Below are 19,210 nucleotides of genomic sequence, written 5' to 3'. Positions count from 1 at the left end.
TCTTTAGAAACTTTACCGATCATTTTTAGTTAAGTCTCTCTTCTGTTAATTACAATACATTATTATGTTTTTATGTTTTTTTTTCAAAGACTTCCTCTCAAAACAGTAATCTTCTTGTTGACCTTATCTTCGAATATCTCATAGACCATCCATCAATGGCAGTGCTAAAAAGATCTTTATATCTCCGTTTGGTTAGTCATCCTAGTCATGTATCATAACTAGTGATTAACATAGACTTTGCCCCCAAAACAAACAACTTTTCTCAATGCAAAATGTTACTTTCTACAATGGTTATAGGTCTTCATTTTAAGCCATAGATTGATTAATATTTAAACAAAATCAACCTGTAAGAGTTGATGATGCACTAATGCACTAATTCATTGGAATGTAAGTGCTGCCACCTACTCCACTTGGATATTTTATTTCCCCTGCGCGAAAGGTCCATGTAATCTTGTGATACATCTCGCTGTGATGCCGTTGCCATCCAAATCCAATCACACCTTTGGTATTACTATTTGGTCATCAACCCTTTGGTAAATGATACAAAGCCATAATAATTCACACATTGAAACACATGGATTAATAATTATGAACAAGGACATGGTGTAATAAAGTGGAAGACTCTGTTCCTCTCAATTGTCCTTTTGTCTTCAATAAACTCCATCTTACTAGAAATTTTCTTTGTGGAAATCATATTTGGTGGTTGTGTTGTGAGAAAAATCCGACGCTAACTGACGAAGCTGTTTGGTTAGAGCTGGTGGCCCACAGTAAAATACCCCTGCATTGCATAAACATGCTTTTGTCATTCGTTTATGTCCTTATCTTTGGCAAGTTAGATGATAATCATTCAAATTTTGGAAGACTTCATTTTATTTTATTTTATTTTGTGCTATTTTCAAATAGAAATGAAATTTCAGTTTATTAGTCTCGATCATTTAGAAAAGATAGCACTATATCATCCTTTACGTGACTGAACAAAAAAAAAGGAGAAGTGAAGCAATTATGTTGGATAAAGAGTGGGAACTCACCAACACGTGCACGTGGATGACTAACCGCAATGCGCTTGTAGACGTTGCGCCAATTGGGTTTAGCAAAGTGCGACTTAACTCGCGTGCCAGAGACTATGTCCACGCCATTCTTAGCATGGTTCAAAGATTGCAGCATAGCAATAAGAGCCGAACGAGCATCACCCTCTTCATACACACTAGTGCAATAGTTATGAAGCTCAATAACCCCCCTATGATCCTCTTCAGCCACTTCATTCATCACCCCTTTGAACCAATCAAAGGAACCCTGTTCCCTCGTGACCCAATAGAAGTAGGCCCTAGTAGTCCTAAAGTTGCTAGGAGCACTCTTTTTGTGTGGTGATTTGCCACCATACCCACTTGCTCCTTGTTCTATGTTGGTCCCCTCTTCATCCTCCATGGCCTTGATGTTGTTCACTATGTCCTTTAGAATGCTGATCATTGGGGTGGCTCCAATTCCTAGCCCCACCAGTAAAACCACTTCATATTGCTTGTAGTCTTGGGCTGGTGCTCCATATGCACCATCAATTAGGACTCTTGGGAGGCCACTACATAATATTATCAAAATTACTTGCGTCACTAAGCAAAGAATCTTGTCTATGAAATTATGCATCATTCGTTTGGGATAAGTCATGAAAAAACCCTTTGCACGATGGAATATGGAGAAAATGACAATTTGCAAGTCTCATTCAGGACATTTTAAATAGTTTGAGTTACGTGTTTAGTTAACACTTTCGTGAGTTCAAAATTAATTAAATAATAGTAGTACAAATTTTCCAAGTCCAAGATCTAAATCCAAATAATAACATTTGCGTACGAATAGGATGCCAAAATATCTAAGCGCGTGGGAAGGTGGCGTCCAGAATGTCGGCAACAATTATTATTGACACCCAAACAAAATAACCACCAAAAAATCAAGTTGATAATAGTTTCTCCAAAAATCTAAAGTTAGCTTTGGAGAATGAATTTCAGATAAGAGTTATGTAGTAGAAAGAGCCTCTTTATATCTAAACTGATATGAATCCAGTAGGGTAAATTTGAAGACTAACAAGTCCAAAGTCATACGATAAAGAAGAAGGATTAATGGACTGGAATTTAAGTAGTTTGAGGCCGAATAATTAAATAAGTCCATTATCTTATTTTTAATGTAATTTTCGTTTTATTTTATTTTATTAAATAAATCTGATGGATTTCCTTGTCTTTTAGGTTGCTAAGGGGAAATAAATGCTAGTGGGAATTTATTGCTTAGTTAGTGGGTTATTGAGGATTTAATTCTAGTAGATATTAAGTGTTAGTGAGAATTTATGTCATCTTACCCATCTAAGCTTATAAATAGGAACCTTTTGTAAAAATTTTAGAGGAAGAAAAAATAAATTATTCAGAATTTGGATATTTTTTCAACCGAGAGGATTTTCTCTCTAGGTTCTTAGGAATTACTTTTGATTCTTATCCTTGAATTTCTTAATTCAAAGTGGCGAATCTTCTTCAACTTATCAATCTTTAGGGATTGTGACGTTGTTCTTCCATTTCTTACCTTAATCCATATTTTTTTCTTTTAATTTCTTAATTATGAGCTTTCCAACCTAGATAGATCTGTATAATGAATTCATCCCTTTAGGTTCACATCATAAACTAAAAGAGATTTTGAGAATTTCTTTATTAAAAATAAAAATATTTTTTAATAAATAAATTCTCAGAAATATTTTTTAACGTACATTCGAACAGGCTAAAATTTGATAATATATATATATAGTCTTAATTCAAATTCTATATTCATAATTTATTCGAATAAAAAAAATGAGAAACTAGCAGGAGAGATGTATGTGCCATCTACAGTTTCACCTTGAATTTAAAAAATAAAGTTTTACCAAATTTTAGTTACTGCAAATATTTGATTTCGACTAAAAGAAATATTTTTATAATAATAAAGAGTCTCTTTATTTTGTTTAAAAAAATTATAAATTAAAAAGTAAGTCTAAAAATGAAAAAAAAAATGTAGTACTTAAAAAAGAAATTTCAAAAAAGTTATTTTGTTAGTTTTCATAAATTAAAAATTCAATATAATATTTTAAAAATAAAGAATATCATAAAAATATTTTTTAAATACAAACAAACTCATCGAAATCATGTGAAATGTTTTTAATATCCAATTCATGACTTATTTAAGGTATATTTCAATAAATTTATTCATAAACACCTCCTGTAGAAGAAAATATAAAAATGAAATAAATTTTTAATAAGTAAAAATTAACTTATACATACAATTGAAAAAAATATTTTGAAAAAGTTAATATTAAATAATTTTACAAATTATCTTATACATAAGTTAATTTTAACTTTTAAATTTTTTTTTACTCTTATTTTCTTCTTTGATGAGAGTTTATATAGAAATTTATCTAGACTAATCCTAAATCAAATACTGGGTTGAGTGTTAATTAGATTTTGACATGCCTATCTATCACTTTTTTTTAGTAAAGTTATTTTCATAATAAAGAGGTTAAAAAAAAAGGATTATACAAGATAAGGAAAATGATGTGATTACCCAAACAAAAAATAAAATAAAATAAAATGATGTGACCAAAAGAGAATTAAAAAGAAAATAATTTCTAATGTTAAATGTAGCTTAATTACCTCGGACTGCTATCTCCTTGCGAGTATTCAGCTCTTAGAAGTCCACTATTTCCGTTGTTAGGTGGCTGGCAACACTGAAAGAAACAACCTACCTAATTAGGAAGAAAAAAGAGACCCTCCATTTGAAAAAACATGAGATAACACGTAGAATTACAACTAATTAAAATTCTCGTGATATTGCACCCACATGAAAAAACATATGTAACAGTGTAAGGACTATGAGTTTTGCCATGTAAATTGTTGTCCATATAACATTATCCAACAAAAATTAACCTGAATTCACCTCTGAGAACTTCACTCTGAGGCTCCGAGTCCAATCACCAAGTGTTCTGATATGAACGCTAAGGTAATCATCACCAGGGGCTGAGGTTATAGAAAATGGATGCCTATCATATCACAAACAACATTTTACTATGAAGGACTTGACAGTGGGGATTAAGAGCAGAAAAAGAGTAGGGGGTCCATGCACCTTGAGAGTATTAAAATGCAAAGTTAGAGATATTGAACTTTCGAATTCATACCATTCAAATGGAGACACAGCAGCACAATTGAGAAACATGTATTGTCCACTCTTGTATCTAAATCCCTGAGGCTTTGACATATGAAGAGCCAACACATTTCCAGGATAAACAGCCACCTTCAAATTGGGCAGTGAAAATGTGCTTAAACATACATTTTGATAATCCTTTTATGTACCGAACTTTATCTAAAAAATATTTAGTGTATATTTTTCATATAATGAGTGATTAATCATTTGATGCTCACCTTTAATATTCTCACAGGCTTGATGCTTGATCTGAGTAATCTAGTCAGTCTTTCTGATACATAAATGATTATGGGGATAGCCAAATACATCCAGGTCTACAAAACAAATACAATAGGTTCCCACAATATCATTAAGAATAAACTCAGTGTAAGATTCTACCACTATCATTCGCTCAAAGACCGTCATATATGGTAAGTTTATTGAATTTTATAACTATCTTAAAAGTCATATCATTAGCTCAAAAAGAACCGGATAAAAAAGGATTGACCGAAGGAAGGTGCTAACCGTTTTCTTGTACCAATCCTTGGTCAAGTAAAGTTTGATTCCATGCACAATGAGCAGGGCGTAGACAAAGACAAAGAGATGATGTGAATACCAAAAGGCATTGAAGCCTGTTAGATTGTTGAAGGGTTTGGGTAGCTTGATTCGGCCTCTCCTGAACCAAGGGGTGGCTAGAGTGAAGGCTATTGCCATTAGAACAACCATTATAATCCCTGTTACTCCTTCCCATGATTTAACAAAATGCCAATAACTTGATGCTTGATCTCCGAAAAAAGGTTGCATGAGCTTGTACTTTTCACTACTTGCATGAAGAAGGCGAGGAAAGTCACAAGCCAGATGATAGATACCATGTATACCAACTCCAATTGTTATTGCCACAGCTATCAACTGCAAAAAAAATACTATATGTGATTACTGCTACAAATTTCTTTACCTTGTTCACTTATGAAAACTACGAAATGCTTTTGAAAATTTCTCAGTTGGAAAAAGTTTTTTATTTTCAATAAAGAAACTCTTCTAAAATTATATTCTAACAGACTCTAAGTCCAACAGCAAACATTTGAACAAAGTAAGTACCTTTTCTCTTCTAATAGCTCTCAAATCAGTAAAAATTACCTTGTGGAAGTTGAGGTTGTCATCAAAAGGAACCATAATGCCAAGCTTGGTCTTATTCCTGAGCCAGGTGATGGTGTTTCGGCAAACCGGTAACAAGATAATAGCCATGTTCAATTTAAGTGTCTCAGCTGCACCTTTGGCCATGCATACACAATGTCCCATCACCTCATATGCAGCTTTTCTCCGATACTGCACAAATTTGTAGGCAAATAGACCTAACATCACACCAATCCACAGCACCAATACCCAAGTTCTCTGCCAATTGTCCTCCAAGAAGTACTTGGTGAGTTTACCCCATCTTCTAATAGGATTTTTTTCATACGTAGGCTTAAGATTTAAGCTTAGCATTTGGCTGAGGTACTTGCTATCTCCTCTTGTAGAATGAGTTGGTCCATGCAGCAACAACATCTCTAGTTCGTTTACCTGTTTTCCCAGTAATAATCACCAAATGGCCAAAGAAATTTGGCTAAGATGAGAATCTACAATAGTAGAAGTATTTTGGTTTGTATGTTTGAGACTATGAAATAGGCTTATGCAATTACCATGATGAATCCTGTGTCATCAGGGTCTAGTTCTTCCATAATCAAAGCAGCATATTCCTCTGCCTGCTTCTGTATGTTTGAGAGTTTGTTCGTAGTGGCACTAAGGCAGATAATCTGAAACCAGAATCGATCACATGATCAAGGAAAATCCTATCCCAGTGGGAACAAAATGCAAACAAGAAAAAGCTTCCCATAAAACTACTATGGTAATTTTATCAGTTAATGAGACTAAAATGTAACCATATTTGATTTCCTGAGTGGTGAATTTATGATGGCATACCTCCTTAATTTCTTCCTCAGTGATTCTTCCATCCGCATCTTTATCAACCCTGCATTCCAAATTAATCTTGGTAACACACTTCAGGACATTCAACACATCTTTTTTTCGTTTACACTTCATAAACATCAGAAAAGACAAAGAACTAGCGCATGTTTGGACTAAAGTTTGCAAACTTGAGTTTGAATGAACTTCAATTTGCAAAAGCAACCCTCTCATTTCTTTTTTTTTCAGAACCGAGTTTTAAGGCAAAGTTAAAGCAAAACTCAGTTTACAATCGGGCCAACTGAAAACCAACCAAGAGGCTTTTTCAGCTTCATTTTCTGATCAAACATTGGGATCTACCAACTGAAAACCAAACATAACCTTACATGTCAAAGAATGTTCTGAGCCTAGAATCAAAACTCTGGTCAGAAATCTGGTCCCAAAAGTCCTTCAACTGGACCTTGTTAATAGAATCCCCCTGAATTTCCCTCTTCCTAGCAAGAGCATCAAAAAGCTCCCCTGCAAAGGCCTCAGACTCCTTGTTCATCCCTACAATCAAATCCAAACACATCACAAAAACCAATCTGCACACCAACAAACATTTGAACCAAAAAGGTAAAAAGCTTCTCCAAATTATTACGTAATCAGAACCATCACCAGATGTTCATGGTCCTCATTAATTTACATGTGACACATAACCGAAATTTCTCAATTCACAGGAAAGAATTTATAAAACTCGACTAGATATCATGTGTATGAGTCTGAGACCTTGTCATGTCATTAGTCTTAGAATTAATAAAACTTATTAGATGTCATGTGTTTGGGTCTAAGACTATGTCATGTCACTAGCCTCAGACCATGTAATGATTTCTTTCCATTCATGAAACTCAAATAAATACCTATGCATTTGGCAAAGAGAGAGCGATGCAGAAAGCCATTAGTGGAAGCAGTGAGAGCATCAAACTTCTTTTCAACCTCACCCCAGCCTGCACCACCATCAGTCATGCTGATAAACTTGAGACCCTTGAGAGCATGACTCGCTGCAGATTTGGTCCTATCATAGTGCACTCTCGCAGGTGCCGGTTGCTTAGAAAGCGAAGCTAAACGCTTGAGCTCCTGAGACACCTGCTGCATGCGAATGGAGGCACTTCTCACAACGGAGGCACCAAAGGACCTCTTCTTCTCCATGCCTTTGCCGAGCAAAACCAGTTTCTCATCTTCCCCTTCATGGTTGTTGCTCCCTTCCACGGCTGTCACACTGTGGAGAGCCACAGAGTCACCTTGGATGTCCATAGTAACCTCAACGTAGTCTCCATCCTCTTGTTCCTGAGACTTGTTGATGTCTGAGCCCGAGGTGGAGGCAAAAGAAGAAGTGTTCAACTTGGTGCTTCTTCTGCCAACCCTTTTGCTCAGTGGTCCACTGTGAGTGGTTACTCTTTCGAGTTCTATGTCTGCAGAAGATCCTCCAACCTCGTCTGTTCCCATTTTGTGATGAGGTTTGTAGATGCAGATTCTGATGCTGGTTACTCACTGGCTGAGATACTTAAGATCCTTCTTCACTCTCTCTCTCTCTTCACACCCATGGAGAACATGATAAGGTTTTTCTTTTCTATGTTGCATTTTTTCATAAATAAATATGCACTAGGCTAGACTGTTGTGCTTTAATATTAATGTTGTCCTTTTCTTTATAAAATAATATTAAAACAAAGACTTTGTAGTCATAAAAAAGTACACTGTTTTTTACTCAGAAATATCGAAAACTACAATAAAGAGAATGTATTGTTATATTTTTAGTAAAATAATTATTTTTAATTTCTTAATTAGTTTCATGTATGGATAGAGCTATTAAAATTGGTTCGGTCTTATGAGTCAATTGTCTCGTTTAAAATTAGGTTTGAGAGGTATCAACTTATTTGGTCCCATACTTTTTCTTTTTAAATTACATAAAAATTAATAAATAAATAAATAAGTGATCCAATCTAACAAATTAAGACAGACAAAAACAAATTAAAATTTGATAAGTCAAACTAATTTACTTTTCATACTATTTTCAGTGGATCCACCGATCTATTTAATATTATATAAAACTCCTCACAGTTGGAATGTTTCAAAAATAAAATAAAAAAAACTATAAAATTCGAATCAACCGATCTGTTTTATAAAATTTCTTCTGTTAATTGAACTGAAATAATAATTAATAATTATTTCATATCTATGTGGGGACAAATTAGTATGCGATGGACATAATGTGAAAGCAACGGTGTAGTATTTCTAGAGAGAAATGGTAGATGCATTACTTGTTGATTTCATTTGATAACACATGTGATCTCTCTTCTTGAATTCAAGACACAAGAGTGTGAAGTGAAAAGTGACATGAGATTTTGGTCAATTGCGTTGCTGGTTAGAAATGAGTTAAGATCGAAGACTATGAAAGATATTTCAGAAATTTCCAAAAGTACCAACAATGATATATGTCGCTGGCTACTAAGGATTAAACGCGTGGGTGATTTTATTTTATTTTGGTGAATTTAATATAAGCTATTTAGTAGCTTGGTGATGCTTAAAAAATGGTGAATTCCATCACCAAAACTACTGCTTTCGTCTTTACCAGTGACGCTTTCATTTTCTTTGGTGAAACTAACTTGCAACTTGGTGAACTTTCTCAATTAAGAACCTTACAACTTGATATTCTTAAATTTGTTCAAGAATAAAGGGTAGGTAGGTACTCGTACGTTTTATTTGCTTACTAATGTTAATCGTTTAATATATTCTTCTTTCTCTTCTATTATTTAATCTCGCCCTTACCAAAACGTGATGTATTCATAAAAAATATTACAGTTAACATTGAAATATCATTAGACCTGATAGATTCGTTAACTGAGTTGTTGTGAACTTGTGGTACATATGTATATTCTTTGGTATACATTCTTATTTAATTTTATCGTTAATTAATGCATATAAAAGAACATTTACTATTTAGTATTTTTGGATTGAGATCGGTATTTCAACTAGAAAGTATTCTGCCTCTCACATATGTTTTTAGACTATAGTAAAAATTAAAAATATAAATAAAAAAATAAATATTTGAAATTATATGAAAAATATACGTAATTAAATTAATAAACAATAGAAGTAGCTTAGAATATCTCCAACGGGAGGTTTTTAGCTGATTCTTAAGTTTAAGCTCCTATTGCTTATAAGAAAATTACATTGGAACATGTTGACATAGTAGTGTAAGTGCTTAAAATTTAAGCATCGTTCATTATATAAAACATTGTTGCTTAAGAATAAAAAAAATAATTTAATATCTACTTCCTTCCAAATTCAGTCTCCACACAAGTCATATACACACTTACTTTTGAAGAAAAAAGTATATGTTAGAGGGTCTGTGATATTTAGTTAGTGCATATTTATTATAAATTTTTTTTATTATCACGTTTCTATTTATTAGGTAATTTTTTGTTTTATATTTAATATTTCTTAACGCATTATAATGATTATTTTTTAAAAAAAATTATTCATATTTATATGTTATCAATGATAATTAAATTTTTTTAAATTTATCAAAAAATGAAGTATGAGTTGTCAAAAAGTGGAGGTGCTTATAAACAATTCTTATTGGAGAAAAAATTGTAAAAATATAATATGAATTGCTTATGAGTGATGTAACATAGTGGGACTCATTTAAAGTAGATGAGAGTTGCTTATATTTAGAAGGAAAATATTAAATTTAATAAATGGAAAAAAAAAAGTAAGCGCATAACTACATAAGTTGTTAAAAGTAATTAAAACCAAGATCGAAGGAAAAAGAAATCTTAAGATAAAAGAAAATTTTGAAGAAAAAAATAGTTTAAAATTTTAATATATATGACATTTCAAACGACAAACTTTTAAAAAATGAAAATAAGAACTTTCAATGATAAGCACTTTTACTATAATTTAATAAAAACAATTCTTATAATGTAGGGATTTTCTATGTCGATTATTTTTTATATTTTATGTTGGCTTAGTACATGACATAAATTCTAACAGCATAAAAAATATCCAAACATTTTTATAACGAGCGTTGATCATGTGAAATAGAATGTTACATTTTTTGTGTTGTGTGGTCAACTTCCGTTATAATATGAATACTAAATATGATGATTTAATCACATTGACACTCACATTTTATGATAGATGTCATCACATGTGACATAGAAAGTGTATATTTTATGTGTCGCGTGTAATCGTATCTGTCATAAAATATACCACATTTTATGACAAGTATAGTCATATCTGTCATAAAATATATACTTTGTTTTAATGTCATGTCTGTTTTCTGAATTTTTTCAAACCTATACAAAAGACATACATTCTAAATAGTTCAAAATAACATATTGATGCTCAATTTAATACAAACTTATACAAAATATAATATCTATCATTTAAATTGAAATAATATATAAATTAAACTACATAGTAATGAAAGAGAAATGACAATAAAGCTAAAATTAACAATAATCGTCATTAATTAATAATAATATACACAAATAAAACTAAAACAATATACACAAATATGTACTGAGATGATAAAACCAAAACAATATACAAAAGCATAAATTAATCCTCAAATTGACTTAAGAATGGCAGATCGATAGTAAATCAAGCAAATTGTTGTTAAAGTCAATTGATGGATAGAAGAAAACTCAGAAGATGTTACACATGTAATAGCAATTGTTTTCCCCTATCGAAAATCAACTTAAGCATCATAGAATACAAATAAATAAGTTAGCAAAATACAAATAATTAAGGACATCATTTAGAATGCACCTTAGGCAAATGATTAAACACAAATAAATAAGTTCATTGATTACTTTTGGCACATGGACTTTAATTAGCCTGCTCGGCCAAAGAATAAAGTTATCCAAAGTTTGTCCCACTATCTAAACCTCTATAGTGGGCACAAGGACTCAAAGGTTTTGCTCTCTAACATCGACAACCTCCACCCGTACCATATCATCTAGAATCATCTAGCGGTAGATGATTAACCTCAACATGTTACCTTACTTATGGTCACCAATTACTCTAGGGTGTCGTCAATTTATAATTGCACCTTCGATAGTGTCTCATCAATTGCATCCTCCTTTAATGTGTCAAGAGAAGCACAATTCTTCTAATAAATAAGCCAACATCTATCATAAAATATTTTAATATATTTACAAGTATATCACCGTAACATTTTAATAACATCCAACATAAAAAAAAAAAAAGCATAAGAAAGTCATCTTTTTTTCTAATGATTCCACTTCATGTTTAGGACTTTATTAATTAGTTGAACCTAGAGAAAAACAATAAGAGAAAAGTACTTCATGTGCTCTATAGTTGATATTCAAGCGTGAATACGAGATAATGGTGGGGTTTATCTAGCTACTACACTTCCAACCACCCAATCACGCATATTAAAATATGGAAAACAATGGAATCTAAATAATGTTTTCGTTATTCCTCAAAACTGACCTTAAATTATTCTCCATTGAAATTACAGAAATGAAGATGTACCCGTCTATTTTAAATTAAGTAAAGAGAATAAAATAAGCTCATATTTCAATATTTCATCTTATTCCATTTCTTGCTCGTAAGAAAAAAAAATATATATATATATATATAACAAAAGAAAAAGGTTTAGTTCAAAATCATGATTTTGAGACTTTTCTTTAACGGAAATAAAAATTACACCAAGTTGTATTTTCATTTTTTTTTTTGGGATTAAAACATTTCTAAACCAGCAAATCTTCGTCGGTGCAGACTGCTGAATGCCAAAAAATTTCACAGCCACGAACTTTGTTATAATATCACCAAGTGAAGATATTTACCATAATACCATGTAAATATCACGAGCAAATTAAAATGTGTACTAGATATCAGATATGGATTCTTTCCTAGATTGGCCCACACCAATTCATCGCATTTCATGCCATGATATTCGAGACACAGATTGAATATTAAATAACATCGAAGCATTGGAAGTTCTCCATTTTTTATTTTTTTTTGTACTCATAAAATGAACTTTTCAAATGTCAAATGTCATGATAGTACGAAATAAATAGCCAAAATATGAGACTCGTACAAAAGAAGTGTCCATGGAGACTAGGACATACCCAAAATTTTGGTTTCTTGTCCTTCTTATTGGCTGGAGTCTATGCTCATTAAAACTGTGTTGAGAAATTTGAATGTGAAACTTTGAAAGAAATGGACAAATTTTGTATATATGCATATAAATTTCCTCTAAAACGTTGGAAAAAAATAGAAAAAACATAAGAGAAAAATGGTCAAAGATATGTTAAATGATACAGTACTATAAATATTTTAATGATAAAGAAATACACTAGTGAAAAATCAGTCTTTTACGTTAGTATTTTTTCTTCGGTCATAAAAATATTCAACATAAAAAATACGCAATGACATTTTTGAAATTAATCCAAACTTTTTTACGTTGGACCAAAGGAGGTCTGACGTAAAAATTAAAATCTACGTCGAATATAGAGTACAGTCCGACGTAGATTCCAATTTTTACGTCGAACCTCCTTTTGGCTCAAGACTTGTTTTATACTTTTATTCCCTCTCAGCACCATTGTCTTCTTCGTGTGCGTGAGTATTTTTACATTGTTTTCCTCTCTAGGAATTTTCGGCGACAATGGTATGAGACCTCTAGGCGTTTTTGGGTCACGGTGAGCGGCGATGATAGCGGCAACGAGACCCATTTTTGATTCTGAACCTATCTCTCCGATTAGGTTAAAGCATTTAATTGTTTTCACGGATTGATGTTAGTGCTTTCATGCATGTATTGATCTTTCTATGTAAAAAAGTTATTTTATTCCTGCGCGAGTGTTTTGACACTGTTTTCCTCTCTCGCGGTTTCCGACGACAACAATGCGAGACCTTTGGGCGTTTTTTGTTCACAGTGCACGGTAGCAAGACCCATTTTTTATTTTGGACCTATCTCTCCGATTGAATTGAAGCATTTGGGTATTTTTTGGACGTGTTCACAGATTGAGGTTTTTTTTTAATTTGTTTTTCAACCATTTTACGTCGAACATGGAGGATGCCCGACGTAATTTTACATCGACTAAAATACCCAATGTAAATTTATGTCTCCCGCATTGACGGTAAACTTTTTTTCAACGTAAAAAGTTTAAAATAATAAACGTAAAATGTCTCTTTTATACTGGTGATATATACAAAGTTAATTAGGACAGACTTACATGAGAGGTAGTTTTTGCCTGAATTTTTCATAATTTATTTTTTTAATATATTATTATATTTTAATATTAGGATAATTAAGACAATTGTTTATATTTAATTTAAGAGTTTAGTTGTGAAGATAATGATATTAAAGTTTATATATATTTATTTTATATATTTTATAATGTATTTAATTCTCTTTTAATCATAATCATTTTGTAGATAATGAAGATACTGATATTTTTTTTGTTAAAAAAGAATTACTTTATTTTTATGGTCTTTGTTACGGATATAATTACATTTCCCCTTTGAGTTGTCTTTTGTTATGTCTCCATGAGATTTAAATAAACTTCCCTTTTGTTCATATTTCATAATCTTGCCCTTCACAATCATTTTCTCAACATCTTGATAATTTTCTATTGCATAAGTAAATCAAGCAAATTAAAATTTTATTCGATAGTAACATTAAATACATGGATGAACTAGTATGTGATGTTTTAAGTTAATTAATGATTTCGAATTTGAATATAAAATATATTTAACTACTTAATTAGAAAAAGAACTTCATCACCTATAATAATTATATTTTAATTATCTCTCTAATGAAGAATAATTATGGTCTTAAACTCAAAATGTATCTTAGATATTTTTTTTGTAAAACCATTAGCAGAACACTAAATTAAACAAAAGACTGAGAAACATAAGTTGAATAGGTGCCTTCTCAAAAGAAAAAAAGCTGAATAGGTGCAAAATCAGTATTCAAAAGTATTTATTCAACATATTTATTAAAATGGTAAATCATAATGAAACAAAAATGAGTAACGTGCATAATAACTGTACCTGTCTGAGGGCACACTCCTTTTCTTCTGGGTGAAAGGGGACCGAATAAGAGCTTCAACGATATCTCCAAGGGATGGGGGAGGTACCTGCAAAGGGTACTCCGACGCTCAAGTCAGTATATGCACGAATATCTAGGGTAAAAATGAACAGTGACATACCTCGTTATGTGTGACCTATTTATAGTGCCTGACGTGGGCCTGAGCATTGTGGGCCTTTTCAGGTGTTTACTAAATTAGGTAATACGATGTTAATTACTTACTTACTGTCTTAACCATGCGCTTACCTGCTAATCATAATTAATAGCCGTCCTTCACCTATCGGTACGGTATTTCGCCGATCCGATAGGTAAAGGGATGGAGCGCTATTATTAATTGGGTTGATCAACAGTTGTCTGACTATCTTGCCCTACGGGTGGACTCTTCGGCTCGGTCTTATGCCGAGCCGTTAGTAACATTCGTCTCGGACGTTGGCTGGACCGATGTTTCCGACATCATGGCGTAGGTGTCTGACAGAACGGCACGTGTTGGTCAACGTGACCGATAGGGACCTTCCGGTACACAAGCCCCCCAGCCTTGAGGAGGGAAGCGACGCAAAGGGTTAATTGTTCCGATTGGGATACGATGAAAGATTTAGGAATGTGAGGGGTTATGATTAAAGTGCCTCTCTGATGCGTAGCTGGCAAGCATTAATTTCTCTGGTGCATAACTGACAGACATTAATTACGCGTGAGGGGTTACAACTGCTGATGGGATGTCAAGGGTTGCCATCATTATGCATGGAATGGCGCATGCTAGGGTTCGCATCAAGTGTGGAACGCCAAAGGTTGTGTCAGTTGGGCTTAGGTGGAGCATACGAGGGGTTGCATATTGAGGATCGTTGGATTAAATTGATCCAACGGTTTCCCAAGGCTGCGACGTTTGAATGTGTAACATGCAGGGTCTATAAATAGGCATGAAGAGGGGGCTTCACATACGCGCACAATCATTATCTCCGGATCCGAATTAGTAAATCAGCATTCGAGTGTTCGTCGAAGGAAGATCTGTGAAGTTTAGCATTCAGGTACGTAATGGCAAATTTAAATATTGTTCATATCGACTCCTCCGGTGACGAAGGGGAATCGGGACGAAGAGTATCTCCGGTCCGGGACGCTGCCTCAGCTTCGGCCTCTAATGGAGATCGCACCGAGTCCTTTTCTGGATCTGAGCAGGCCCAGAGCGGTAGTGGAAGTGGTTCCGCCTCGGCTATAGGTTCTGATGACCGTCCAAGTGGGGGTGGGGGTTCATCAAGAAGCTTTCCTCCCGTATCGACTCCTGGATTTTCATGGGTACACGGGGAAGTTGGTAGTGTGTACTCCCGGTATACGACCAAGAAATCACTTGTTAACTTCGTATCGGCAATGAAATTTTTAAACTTTCCCGAAGACGAGGAGCCGTCTGCTATCTTTTTCCAGCCATGCCGAGGTGATGGGGTTCCTAATCCGGATTTTGTTTATCTAGACCAGGGGTCGTCCAAATACCCGTTCTTTTATGTGTATGACTAAATGTTTCGGGATTTGAAGATATCCCTCCCCTTTGATAATTATTTCTCGGGTATACTTCGTCTTCTGAACGTGGCGCCTTCTCAGGTCCATCCCAACACCTGGGCAGCAATGCAAGGATTTAGACGGTTGTGCTTAGCTCTTGGCCTCCAACCTACTCCACATTTATTTTTATATTACTACTCCTCTCGGCCGACGAAGAAGGCGAAGTGGTTGTCATTGATTCGACACAGTGATTGCTTGCTTCAGCCATTCACCGCTTCTTACAAAAAATTTAAAGTGGGTTTTATAAAGGTGATGATTCGACCCGAGACGGGGAATAAATACTTTTTTGACGATGAGGGGAACTCGGTCTTTCCCCTGTATTGGACCCGAAGGCCGAGAAAGTACGATACCGTATCGAAATCCCGAATGTCGCCGGAGGAAAGGCAGAGCTTGGATATTTTGGAGAAATTGCCACGGCCATTACCGTGTCGTCCCCTGGTCCGATTATTCGAATCGGCCAACGTCACCGAGGAACTAATCGGTATAGTAACTCTTGTTTGTTTAAATTCCTGCGTTACCATTGATTTTGACTAATGATGTGCAGGTATTATGGCGAACTTTGACCATGACTTGAACATCCGCAATCTGATCGGGAGCCGAGTGGCAGGGGTCACAGGAAACAAGACCCCGACCGAGACGCGTGCAGGTGGGAATCAACCGGCTCCACGACAGGGCGGAGCGGGGCAACCCACCAATCCCAAGAAAGGGGGCAAGGGTTCCTCTCGGCAGCCCGAAAAAAGAAAACCTACTGAAGGGAGGGCTGTGGAGGAGAGCCGCCAAGCCAAGCAGCAGCGGCTAGCCAATCCCAATGCCCCGGAGGGCTTGGTTGGGCCAAACTTCTTGGCCAGTAATGTGAACGCGCAGGATTTCCTAAGCCAAGACTTGACTTCTGAGGCTGGGCAGGCAGTTTTGGGCCGGATGAGTTCGGCGCAGAAGTGGAACTTCTTCTGTGAGTTCCAAGTTCGGGCTGTGGCTTTGGCTCAAAGCATCGTCATGGAACCGAATGGGGAGGCTGATGGGCTTCGCTGTCAACTAGCTGAGCAGGAGAAGTCGCTGCGAGAGACGCTGACGGCGTTGACCGATGCTCAGACGTCTAACGGCAAGTTCCAGGCCGAGGTTGACCGCCGGGGGCGTATGGTTGACGATCTCACCTTAAAGGTCCAGCGCTTGGAGACGTCTTTGAAGAATGAAACTGAGAAGGCTACCCTGCTCGAAAAGGAACTGGAGGCCGAGAAAATATCTTTTGGTTCCTTCAGGGAAAAGGCTCGCGACAAGCTCCTGTCCCAGCATGAGGCTGGCTTTGCCCAAGCTGCTCGGCAAGCTAGCTACTTTGGTGACTTCCCCCCTGACTTTCAACTGGATATGACGAAGGACTTTTTTCAGGGGAAGTTGGTGGACTTAAGCTCGATTCTGCCGGACCAAGAGGCCGATGCTGAGGCGCCAGAGCGGCCCGCCAGGCCGAATGAGGAGGAAACGGCCTACAAGGAGCCTGCTGCCGAGGATGATGCGAACCAGGGAGAGCCTGAGGTCGTGTCTTGAAATTTTTATTTTGTAATGCTGGGCCGATAGCGCCCCCCCCCCCTTGCATGTACTTCCAGGCCGATTAGGGCCTTTTGAATGAAATTTAAATTCTCGCAATTTTTGGGTAATTCTAAGTTAAATCCGTAACCGAGAGACTTCTCGTGAAGGAAGACGTAATTATTTATTTAAGCCACGTCCTTGGCCGAGAGACTTCTCGGGAGGGAAGACTTGTAATTGTTTAAGCCACGTCCTTGGCCGAGAGACTTCTCGGGAGGGAAGACTTGTAATTATATTTAAGCCACATCCTTGGCCGAGAGACTTCTCGGGAGGGAAGACTTGTAATTGTTTAAGCCACGTCCTTGGCCGAGAGACTTCTCGGGAGGGAAGACTTGTAATTAAATTTAAGCCACATCCTTGGCCGAGAGACTTCTCGGGAGGGAAGACTTGTAATTGTTTAAGCCACGTCCTTGGCCGAGAGACTTCTCGGGAGGGAAAACTTGTAATTGTTTAAGTCACGTCCTTGGCCGAGAGACTTCTCGGGAGGGAAGACTTGTAATTAAATTTAAGCCACGTCCTTGGCCGAGAGACTTCTCGGGAGGGAAGACTTGTAATTAAATTTAAGCCACATCCTTGGCCGAGAGACTTCTCGGGAGGGAAGACTTGTAATTGTTTAAGCCACGTCCTTGGCCGAGAGACTTCTCGGGAGGGAAGACTTGTAATTAAATTTAAGCCACATCCTTGGCCGAGAGACTGCTCGGGAGGGAAGACTTGAAGAAATAAGTGGAGATAATTAAGTGGGAGATGTATTTTCATTGATAAGAAGATGCCTCGTTAAAAACCTTGCTAATCAAAAACCTCTTTTCACATTTTTACAAGAGGAAAAAAGATCAGTCAAGGAAAAGAGTGCACCGCGATACAATTACATAGTTCAAGTATTACAAATTCGAATTTAACTGTAGTATGTCTTTAGGTGGGTAGAATTCCAGGTTCTTGGAATAACCTTGCCGGACAGCTCTTCTAGCTTGTATGCCCCATTGTGGAGTGCATGTCGTATCCGGAATGGTCCATCCCAATTGGCAGAGAGCTTTCCTTCAGAAGAGTTACGCCTGGCTGCCCCCGTTGCACGCCACACAAGGTCGCCCTCGTGAAAAGTTCTTGGCTTTAGATTGGAATTAAAGCGCCGAGTCATTCGCTGTTTGCATGCCTCGGCCACCACCTGTGCCTTGTCCCGCACTTCCTCGAGGACATCGAGTTCGGCTCGGAGTGCGTCGTCGTTAGATTCCTCCTGAAAGCTTTGTCGCCGGAAAGATGGTTCTCCAACCTCAACCGGGATCATCGCATCAGTGCCGTATGTGAGGCGGAAGGGTGTTTCTCTATTAATGAATTGTGGTGTACACCGGTACGCCCAGAGAACCTCTGGCAATTCATCGGCCCACACTCCTTTTGCCGAGCCGAGTCTTCTTTTTAATTCAGTCAGGATAACCTTGTTGGCTGCTTCAGCTTGGCCGTTTGACTGAGGGTGCTCCACCGATGTAAATCTGTGCCGAATGCCAAGGTTTTCGAGGAATGAGTTGAACTTTTTGTCTGTAAATTGTAAGCCGTTATCGGAGATGATGGCATATGGGATGCCAAAACGGGTGATGATGTTCTTCCATACAAACTTTTGGACGTTAGCAGCGGAGATGCAGGCGAGCGGCTCGGCCTCAATCCACTTTGTGAAGTAATCTACTGCCACGAGGAGGAACTTAACCTGTCCCTTTGCCACGGGGAACGGGCCAAGTACGTCAATGCCCCATAAGGCAAACGGCCATGGAGAGCTGATGCTGTGCAGCTCGGCGGCGGAGGCATGGATGAGGTTTCCATGTCGCTGACATTGTATGCAACGTTTGACGAACTCAGCGCAATCCCCCTTCAGAATTG

General features: G+C 36.3%; 1 protein-coding gene across 2 annotated transcripts; it reads right to left on the bottom strand.

The window, feature by feature from the left end:
• Positions 1-236: 236 nt before the first annotated feature.
• On the bottom strand, positions 237-7,753 carry RHD2 (NADPH/respiratory burst oxidase protein D). 2 transcript variants are annotated; one of them, XM_020367928.3, is made up of 12 exons: positions 7,023-7,752; positions 6,510-6,672; positions 6,142-6,190; positions 5,862-5,975; positions 5,320-5,742; positions 4,708-5,091; positions 4,422-4,517; positions 4,178-4,293; positions 3,940-4,042; positions 3,657-3,730; positions 1,029-1,573; positions 237-778 (listed from the first exon to the last, which is right to left on the bottom strand). In XM_020367928.3, the coding sequence occupies exons 1-12, from the start codon at positions 7,606-7,608 to the stop codon at positions 669-671; spliced, it is 2,763 nt and encodes a 920-aa protein (XP_020223517.1). In that variant the 5' UTR covers positions 7,609-7,752; the 3' UTR covers positions 237-668. The 2 variants fall into 2 exon arrangements, 1 of the variants encoding a protein (XP_020223517.1); XR_002240342.3 differs by lacking the exon at positions 237-778 and having other exon boundaries at positions 1,432-1,573; positions 3,930-4,042; positions 7,023-7,753.
• Positions 7,754-19,210: the final 11,457 nt, after the last annotated feature.

This window comes from Cajanus cajan, chromosome 6 (assembly GCF_000230855.2).
Source record: "Cajanus cajan strain Asha chromosome 6, NIPB_CcT2T_4, whole genome shotgun sequence".
In the NCBI taxonomy this organism is placed as follows: domain Eukaryota; kingdom Viridiplantae; phylum Streptophyta; class Magnoliopsida; order Fabales; family Fabaceae; genus Cajanus; species Cajanus cajan.
Note: the sequence above shows the minus strand (reverse complement) of the source record. Positions and strands in the feature narration are given on the sequence as shown.